At 48.1% G+C, this 9,939-nt stretch overlaps 1 protein-coding gene and 1 long non-coding RNA gene across 2 annotated transcripts in view; one reads left to right on the top strand and one right to left on the bottom strand.

Moving 5' to 3' along the window:
- Positions 1-7,194, top strand: part of si:ch211-195o20.7 (cytospin-A) — a 20,192-nt gene extending 12,998 nt beyond the window's left edge. Inside the window, exons 5-12 of the mRNA XM_035532695.2 lie at positions 854-1,230; positions 1,500-1,593; positions 1,713-1,779; positions 4,002-4,080; positions 4,715-4,811; positions 5,161-5,277; positions 5,362-5,421; positions 6,119-7,194. Of these exons, the coding sequence (XP_035388588.1) occupies positions 854-1,230; positions 1,500-1,593; positions 1,713-1,779; positions 4,002-4,080; positions 4,715-4,811; positions 5,161-5,277; positions 5,362-5,421; positions 6,119-6,208 (981 nt within the window). The 3' untranslated portion in view covers positions 6,209-7,194. The remainder of the gene's footprint in view (positions 1-853; positions 1,231-1,499; positions 1,594-1,712; positions 1,780-4,001; positions 4,081-4,714; positions 4,812-5,160; positions 5,278-5,361; positions 5,422-6,118) is intronic.
- On the bottom strand, positions 7,192-9,440 carry LOC118242333 (uncharacterized). Its single transcript, XR_004776776.2, has 4 exons — positions 9,270-9,440; positions 8,682-8,893; positions 8,306-8,449; positions 7,192-7,531 (listed from the first exon to the last, which is right to left on the bottom strand). It is a non-coding gene; the product is annotated as an uncharacterized LOC118242333 (long non-coding RNA).
- Between the last annotated feature and the right edge of the window lie 499 nt (positions 9,441-9,939).

Below are 9,939 nucleotides of genomic sequence, written 5' to 3'. Positions count from 1 at the left end.
GGAGTGAAATCCAGCAGAAGGGAATCTGAGGGATGTAAACAACTCGTTGGCAAAGGGGTCAGAGGAGGACGTCAGGAATCACTCAGACAAACAGTTGCAGTCACGCGAAAAAAATGTAGCTGAACGCACAATTCTGGCGCTACAGCTGACGCGTGCGAACACGCAACTCGCCGTTCTTCAGCGTGGATACGCTACAACAGACTGCGATCCGTTTGAGTGTCTTCGTTGTCTAAAGAGAAACAGAAATTTAAGAGTCCGGTGGACAGAAGAGGACAGAAATGCATCGTTAAGAAGCGGATAAGCGCCGCCTAGCCTGACGGATCCAGGCTGTTACTCCTCCCGGATGGGGGCAGGATTTGTTTCAAACAGCTCGAATCGATGAACTTTTCCTGTCGGGTGTCCAAAGTTCAGGCTGGTTTGAGGACGAATGACAGGGTTGGGAGGGTTTTCTTGACACATCCTGGGACTTTTGGGCAGTGGGGCTTAGCTAAGTGCCTTTCCAAGGGTCGTATAATCACGGACTGCTTCCAGGAACATGACAGACGGTCGTTTCTTTCCTGGCCTTCATAATCCCCAGATCTTCACCCTGTAGAGCATCTCTGAGACGAGTTAGAACAGGCTGGTCAGAGCATGTCAGTACCGCTGTCTAATTCTCGGCAACCGCAAGAATCCGTCCTGTTTGCACGGACCGAGATTCCTGCAGAAGGATTTCAACACCTAGTGGAATCTATCCCACGATGCATTGCTGTGGTTCTGAAGGCCAAAGGAGGGCCCTCGTGCTGCTAGATCAGTGGCCACTCTGTGTGTGTGTGTGTGTGTGTGTGTGTGTGTGTGTGTGTGTGTGTGTGTCTAGGCAGAACGTAGTGAGTGGCTGCAGTTCCAGTCTGATCTCCAAGTGGCACTGGTGGTGGCTGATAGACTGAGAGCGGAGGCAGAAGAAGAGATGACCACACTCAGAGAGGCGCGTCACGACTGGGAGAAGCAGCTAGCCGAGGCCCAGCAGAGACGGCAAGAGGTCGAAGGTCAAATGCAGCACCTAAAAGTGGAGCTGGAACAAAGCAGGCAGAGGCAGAATCAAGGAGGCGACCCTCCCGGCCAGAACGGGGCGCACTTGTTCAGAGGCAGAGAAGGAGGAAGAGATGGGTGTTTGAGGAGCGTTGGAATGTCAGGGGCAGGCCGAGGAGAGCACCAGGAAGGAGACGCAAAGACAGGCACTGCAGAAAGACCACGGTGAGAATTACAGACCCACAGTTCAGCCACAGTGAGGCATTGACACTACAGCAAAGAGTGACCAAAAGACAAAAGTCATGTGTGAGCACTCAGCAGTACTTTCGCTGTGGTGAATAATCTCTGTGGAGTGGAGCCCACGTAGCGCGTAGCACGAAGGGGTTTGTTGAACGCTACTCAATGCCTCATTGTTTGGTCTCAGAAACATCAGCTTTCTGTGGAAACATCACCACCCACACACTAATTTCGTGGTACATTCCATCATTTTTCAGAAGCCTATCCAGACTTCCCTCAGATTCCCCCACCAATGTGGTCAATGGTATATCTCAGACATCTGTAGCACTGAAGACGAGATCTGTCAGGAATGTAAGGACAGCCATCCATATTTAATATTCCTGACGTTATATATGTATATGTATATAATGTTGAATATGTTTCTAGTAAATATGTGTATAGTGAATGTTGTGTGTTGTGTTGAATTTTAGAATAACAACCTAACAAGAGAAAGACTAACTTTGGACCAACAGGACAACTTGGTCAATTTGTGTAAAGGTACACAAGACAATAAGATAAGCTTTGTGTAAACTTGACACATATGATGACCGACTTGTACATGTACGTGTTCGTGTGTGTGCTCCCGCATGTATGTGTGTGTGTGCACCTGTGTATGCGTGCGTGTATGTGTGTGTGCATGTGTGTGCGTGTGTGTGTGTGTGCATGTGTGTGTGCACGTGTGTATGTGTGTGTGTATGTGTGTGCGTGTGTGTGTGCGCGCACGCGTGTGTGTGTGCACGTGTGTATGTGCATGTGTATGTGTGTGTGTGTCTGTGTGTGTGCGCGCGTGTATGTGTGCGTGTGTGTGTCTGTCTGTGTGCGCGCGTTTATGTGTGTGTGTGTGCACGTGTGTATGTGTATGCGTGTGCGTGTGTGTGTCTGTGTGTGTGCGCGCGTTTATGTGTGTGTGTGTGTGTGTGTGCGCGCGTTTATGTGTGTGTGTGTGTGTGCGCGCGTTTATGTGTGTGTGTGTGTGCACGTGTGTATGTGCATGTGTGTGTGTGTCTGTGTGTGTGCGCGCGTTTATGTGTGTGTGTGCGTGTGTGTGTGTGCGCGCGTTTATGTGTGCGTGTGTGTGTGTGTGTGTGCGCGTTTATGTGTGTGTGCGTGCGTGTGTGTGCGCGCGTTTATGTGTGTGTGTGCGCGCGTTTATGTGTGTGTGTGTGTGTGTGCGCGCGTTTATGTGTGCGTGTGTGTGTGTGTGCGCGCGTTTATGTGTGTGTGTGTGTGTGTGTGCGCGCGTTTATGTGTGTGTGTGTGCGCGCGTTTATGTGTGTGTGTGTGTGTGCGCGCGTTTATGTGTGTGTGTGTGCGTGTGTGTGTGTGCGCGCGTTTATGTGTGTGTGTGTGTGTGTGCGCGCGTTTATGTGTGTGTGTGTGTGTGTGTGTGTGCGCGCGTTTATGTGTGTGTGTGTGTGTGTGCGCGCGTTTATGTGTGTGTGTGTGTGCGTGTGTGTGCGCGCGTTTATGTGTGTGTGTGCGTGTGTGCGCGTTTATGTGTGCGTGTGTGTGTGTGTGCGCGCGTTTATGTGTGTGTGTGTGTGTGTGTGTGCGCGCGTTTATGTGTGTGTGTGTGTGCGTGTGTGTGTGTGCGCGCGTTTATGTGTGTGTGTGTGTGTGTGTGCGCGCGTTTATGTGTGTGTGTGCGTGTGTGCGCGCGTTTATGTGTGCGTGTGTGTGTGTGTGCGCGCGTTTATGTGTGTGTGTGTGCGCGCGTTTATGTGTGTGTGTGTGTGTGTGTGTGTGTGCGCGCGCGTTTATGTGTGTGTGTGTGTGTGCGCGTTTATGTGTGTGTGTGTGCGTGTGTGTGTGTGCGCGCGTTTATGTGTGTGTGTGCGTGTGTGCGCGCGTTTATGTGTGTGTGTGTGTGTGCGCGCGTTTATGTGTGCGTGTGTGTGTGTGTGCGCGCGTTTATGTGTGTGTGTGTGTGTGTGTGTGTGTGCGCGCGTTTATGTGTGTGTGTGTGCGCGCGTTTATGTGTGTGTGTGTGTGTGTGTGCGCGCGTTTATGTGTGTGTGTGTGTGTGCGCGCGTTTATGTGTGTGTGTGTGCGCGCGTTTATGTGTGTGTGTGTGTGTGTGTGCGCGCGTTTATGTGTGTGTGTGTGTGTGCGCGCGTTTATGTGTGTGTGTGCGTGTGTGTGTGTGCGCGCGTTTATGTGTGTGTGTGCGTGTGCGCGTTTATGTGTGCGTGTGTGTGTGTGTGCGCGCGTTTATGTGTGTGTGTGTGTGTGTGTGCGCGCGTTTATGTGTGTGTGCGTGTGTGTGTGTGCGCGTTTATGTGTGTGCGTGTGTGTGTGTGTGCGCGCGTTTATGTGTGTGCGTGTGTGTGTGTGCGCGCGTTTATGTGTGTGTGTGCGTGTGTGCGCGCGTTTATGTGTGCGTGTGTGTGTGTGTGCGCGCGTTTATGTGTGTGTGTGTGTGTGTGCGCGCGTTTATGTGTGTGTGTGTGCGCGCGTTTATGTGTGTGTGTGTGTGTGTGCGCGCGTTTATGTGTGTGTGTGTGTGTGCGCGCGTTTATGTGTGTGTGTGTGCGTGTGTGTGTGTGCGCGCGTTTATGTGTGTGTGTGCGTGTGTGCGCGCGTTTATGTGTGTGTGTGTGTGTGCGCGCGTTTATGTGTGCGTGTGTGTGTGTGTGTGCGCGCGTTTATGTGTGTGTGTGTGTGTGTGTGTGTGTGTGCGCGCGTTTATGTGTGTGTGTGTGTGTGTGTGTGTTTAACAGATAAGAAGGAGGAGAATCCATCCTTGCCCTTGTCAAGTTCTCCTCTCATTGATCTTCCAAATAAAGTCAGCAGGACAAAGTGAGGAGTTTTTCCCTTCTGTTCTCCTTTTCCTCCTTTTCCCCAACATGGCACTCCCCTCCTCCCTGTGTGTGTCTCCCCTGCTCTCGTGTGGGGCTTTCATGCTTCCCTGAAGCTGGCATGTCTGAGGTTTTTTTGCTCTGGGAGTTGCTGTTTACACGTGTTGAGGATCAGTATGGATTATACTATTTTTCCAGCCCCCAGTTTTCCCTGAATCTCAGCACAACGCCCACGCGTCCCCTTTCCTGCAGATCCGTCTCACTGGAGTGCTTCCTTACTTTTGCTTTCGCTTTCTCCTGTATTCCGTACCGCATTCCGTCCTGTATTCCGCCTGCCCTGGTCCAGTTAAGCGATGGGAACAGAGCTATTTCATCCTGCTATACTCAAACCCTTTAGCAGTGGAGATGTGGCAAAACGTAAAGTTAGGGACTTTTTTACATTCATGTTTATTCCGTTTGGGAGACAGGAGAGTTAATTATCCCTGTTAATAAACCTGTTTGATGATGTACCTGTCAGTCCAACATGCGCTATGAATTCCAGATTAAACTGTCTGCGCTATATTGAGCCATCGCTGTAGATCTGGAAGCTGCGCTGCTGTATCCGCATGTGCTCCTGTTGTCCGATGCTTCCGCAGGCCTTCGGAGGACCTCAACACCCTGCTGAGACGCCACGGTGGCTCCAAACGGAACTCTCTGCTGCGCTGGTGTCAGGCCCGGACCAACGGGTACCAGGTACCGGACCCGTCTGTACACGCCGAACCAGTAACCAGTACAGGGCCCGTCTGGACACCCAGAACCAATACCCAGTACAGGGCCTGTCTGGGACTGGATTGAATGGAGTGATAGAAACAGCAGACAGAGGTCTGTCTGTTAGTGCGGTAACATTCTTTCAGACGCTGAAACATGTTTCAGACGCTGTTTCACACAGTATTCACTTGTTACACACTTCAGTGTCATTTCTGTATCATTCCTCTTCTTATCCATCAGTCTACACTTAATGACTTATGAAGTGAAACTGTTTTTAGAGCTTCACAGACTGAAAATGCTTCCCTGTTCCATCTCTCTCTCTCTCTCTATTCAGAATATTGAGATCACCAACTTTAGCAGCAGCTGGGTGGATGGTTTGGCCTTCTGCGCAGTGTACCACACCTACCTCCCTACTTACATACCATACAACACACTCAGTCCTGAGAACAAGGTAAAACACACACACACACACAGCCAAAGAAGAGGTAAACAGCTCTGATAGCACACCTGATGATTTTTGGTTTGTTGTTGTCAGAGAGAAAACCTCTTACTGGCGTTCCAGACAGGGCAGGAAGTGGGAATTGCGGCCTCGCTGGTGAGCTCATGCACAACGTCATGACATCATCCACACAATAATTCATCACTACATGAATCAGGAATTTAGAGACATGAAGATATATTTCCCAAGAAAGCCCAGCATTAGACGGCCAACCAGAATGTTAGAGTAACGTTCAGAACTGCATCCGGTGTGTAAATGTTCTGAATCCAAACCAGTGTGTTAATGTTCATCCAGTATGTTCCAGTGATATTCAGAAACCCAACCGGTGTCAGTAGCATTCAGATATTGCTAGAGAAAAGCAGGCTACTTCCTGTTTATGTGTAGATATAGTTATTAATGATTCTTTCCTTCCTCCTTCAGCCTTTTATAGAAAAGTTTGATACCAGCTCGGGTCCTCTCTGAGACTCCAGAGCTCAGACAGTAACAGTGGCCATCTGCTCATCTGGTCTTAAGTTGGGAAAAGGGTTCTTTTTATCTGTTCCTTTCATTTCTTGAAGTCTTATGTATAGCTCCTAAGAATGTAACATAAACACTCGGTTTCAGTGCAGGCTCTTGGTTTGTTTCAACAGAAGCGAAACATGACCAGTAAATGGTCTCTGCCAAATTTAGCCATATTTTAATGATCATTTCTGGCCTTTTATGCTGAAAGTGTACAATATTTGACCCCCTGTGTCTGAATACTCACACTGGCTCTTCATATGTGGTTCTCCACATTTCTCATGTTTTCTTCCAGACGGTGGAGGAGATGATGAAAGTAGAAGGGCCAGACTGGCAAAGGGTTCTGGGATACGTGGAGAGCGTATACCGCCACTTTGAGATGTGACATCGCCACTGGCTCTACGGCCAGCCCTCTCTTCAGCTTGATCCTGATCCGTTCGATTGCTTCGGTCTGGCTCACAGACTCTGTGTCGATTCACCAGGGAGGACTGATCTTGACCCATCGTAGACCACTCCAAACTTCTAAGACTGCCACTATATCTGTTTTTAGACCTCATTTCGACACTGTTCTAAGTTCTAAACACACCACCAGTGTTTGAGAACTCTTGCATGATCGCTTCTATTGTCTTGCTAAGATTCGGCCTAAGGCCAGGGGGAGGGCATCTGGATCAGCGTCTAAAGCGCATCCGACTAGGAGAACCAGCCGTGGCTTTGGGGTTACCTGCCACTGTAGACAGACCTGGCTGGCCGCCGCGTGATGTTGCGGAACGATACCCCCTGCTGGCCAGAGTGCAACGTAGCCAAGGGTAACTTGTTGTTCTAAGACTCATCTCAGACCCAGTGTCAGACGCACACGGAGAATCAGACGGTTTGAAAACATCCATTGTCTGATGCAAGTTTGCCCTTTTAAACGGCAGGGGTGTGAGTTGCAACTCAAGTCACAACAAGTCACCGGGCGCTCGGTGTACAACTGAGATGGACCTGTCTGATCGGTTGTGTTCTTCATGCGTGAAATACAGGTGTGTCGTGCCTGGTCATGTCTCTGTGGAATCTGAACAAGGTCCTCCAAGGCTATAGCTTGGAGTCACCCAGCTGACTGGCTGGGTGGTGCTAAGCTCTGTTCCACTGGACGCAGATGATCCTGGTGTGTGTGTGTGTGTGTGTGTGTGTGTGTGTTTGAAATTTAAGTCTTGTGATGGGAGCAGTGTTTAAGAAGGGGAGGTAAGAGAAATTGTGAAGGAAAACACAGCTCAGAAGTGTCTGTCTGTTGCTCGTGTGTGAGATCCAGAAGCCACTCCCACCTTCTGCTTTGTGTGCCACTAATCAGCATCCAAACAACAGAAACACTTTAATAAAAATATCAAAACATTGTCCAAGTGCCAAAGATTTTATTCAGATTTTAAATGCTCAGTTGTGTGCCACAGTAAAATAGAAAAACATTAATGATAATAAATATTTTATTTAACACGTGTAGTATGGGTTCATTTTTAAGTTTTTGTCTTATTTTGTAGTTAACTTTTTTTTGATGAGAGAAGTCGAATTCATGGTAGTGCATGTGTTAAAAGGATGCACCATCTCCGACGTTCAACATGGTCTTTCCCATGTAATGCAGTAACGTTATGATCTCAGGATGATTTAACCCACATAGTCCCCTGAGTCCAGATCTTCACGGGTTCCATAGAAATACTCGTCATGTGTGCTATCACCGCTGTGGAAGCGAATCAAAAGAGTCATATTTCCACAGAGAATCAATGGCCACCACTGACTCATTTAGAGGACTTTGATTCAGTTTTGGCAGGAGGAGAACGATACACCCTGTACTGCGGTTATACCCGGGCAAACTGCTCTTATTGATTTAGCACAGCTGGTAGTGATTCAGCATTGGTCCTGGAGCAGTCGTTAGTGATTCAGGACTGTTCCTGGTTCAGCTGTTAGTGATTCAGAACTGTTCCTGGACCAGCTGTTAGTGATTCAGGATTGTTCCTGGACCAGCTGTTAGTGATTCAGCACTTCCTGGGCCAGCTGCTGCTGTGGTTGGTTGTTTTGTGAATTCCTGCTCAGGGCATTTAGGGAGTTATAAAGAAGTTATAAATCAGGTGACTCAGTTCCATACAAACATAGACAGCCAACTAGATTAAAATGAACCTGTAGGCCACCGTACTGTTTCTGTGCACAGAGAGGCGTGCCAGGACTGATGCCTGCCCCAGTGCAGTGTGGGAGATGCACATGTAGACGCCAGTGTCCGACTGCCTTAGACCGTCTATCTGCAGCCACAGCACTGTGGTCCACCACGCGTCTCAAAAAGAAATGCATTCTGGGTAATAGGTTCTGGTAAACCGCACTCCACCTGGTGGTGCAACACTTCTCAAAGGTCTCAGTTTGATGATGGTCAGTTAGAAAACAATCACCCCTTTCCTTTCCTGACCTGTCCTGGCCCTGTCCTGACCGACAGAAAGATTTCAGTTTCTGAACATCGACTCACCTGTACAGAGACGTGTGTCACTCCCTTCTTTCAGCCAGCATCAGGCAGAGAGTAGGCCATCACTTCACATCCCAACACAACGTCAGTCCTGTGTTCTCTCAGTCTCTGGGTGTACGTGATATGTGAGGAGCTGTAGAGCAAAATCTTGCACAATGTCATGAAACGTTAACACACAGATTAAGGTTCTGTCCGGTGACTGGTTCAGGAGCACCCCCTAGTGGTCACGTGGAGCATTGTCCTCATTAACACTATTCTCCTTGCATCCTTTTTGATCATGTTCTGGGAGTCAACCCCATGGGAACATCTAGACGTAGACTAAAGGATCTAAGCAGAGATCTGATCCTTTCAGGGGAAAGCTTTTTTTAAAAACACTCACCAGAGTAGCACGGTCCCTGTGCAGTGTGATGAAGCGTTGCATCTCTCTGATTGGACGCCTCCCTCGGCTGGCAAACGTTGGTGTTGGCAGCCAGGCGGCGCCGGAGAGCACAGCCCTCCTCCGAGAGCCGCAGCCAGCCGCGGTGGTGAGGGGGCGTGGCCAAGGATAGGTACGCCCACACACAGCCGCAGCACCGGACATAGCAGCTGTTTCTAAGGCAACACACATAAACAGATGCACACTTAAAATATGTCGACTTAACAGAAAACCTCTAACACAAATACACACATGCACGAAATTAAAACACGCCATTTTGATTCTTTTTTTAAATGTAACAAATTATTGACCTGATCTAAAGCATTACACAAACTCAGTAATTACTGACTGCATATTTCAATAATTCATTGTTTTGAATTACTTTACTTTGAAAAGTGAACCGTACACTTAAGTATACTACAGTTCTTCCTATATTTCCAACGGGGGGCGGTGTGTGGAGAGAGAGAGGTGAAATTGCATAATTAAATATTCATATATGAATATTCATAATTTAAATATTCATGCCTTCAGATGTAGATATGAACGTCTTACCAGAGTCTCACGTTATTTTAATTAGACTGAAATGCATTTGCGGTGCCGTGCTTGGACCTGGTCCTGTCAGTGCGCGTCCCGTGCTGATCTGAGATCAGTAGTGTGCTTGTCCAGACGGTGCTCGCGCATCACCCATCCTTCGCGCCTGTTCGCGCTTCCTGCTTATGAAAGGACGCGTGACCGACCACGTCACAGTCACGTCGAAGTGCGTGCGTGTCGTCCACCGTCCGGGTCATTTCTTTCTCTGACGTAATTAGTTATTCACGTTAAAAGATCTCTTTGAACTACAATTGAGCTTTAATGATGATTATTTGTTTTTCTTCTGCTTTTCTGTATTTTTAAATGTCGGGTTATGTGAGGACACATTTATCATGCACCTGCTTCATAAATCATGCTGAAACTGAAGACAGACATGACAGTGGAATTGTTTGTGTGCGACGTACCGATAAGTAATATATGTCCATATAGGTCTAGATTATATGGACCTCCTACCCAACGTGATTCAAGAGTATTTTGTGTAGTATATTGCACGTTATTTAACGAACACACTGATGTAATCTAAAGCAACAATGATTAAGAATTCTGTAAATGCAATTTCTAAACAAAACAAGTTTTTTATATTTGGCTCCGTCTGGCTTCACAAAGTGACTTTTATTTTGAACGCCGACGT

This window comes from Electrophorus electricus, chromosome 10 (assembly GCF_041902795.1).
Source record: "Electrophorus electricus isolate QZ-2024a chromosome 10, ASM4190279v1, whole genome shotgun sequence".
NCBI lineage: Eukaryota > Metazoa > Chordata > Actinopteri > Gymnotiformes > Gymnotidae > Electrophorus > Electrophorus electricus.
Note: the sequence above shows the minus strand (reverse complement) of the source record. Positions and strands in the feature narration are given on the sequence as shown.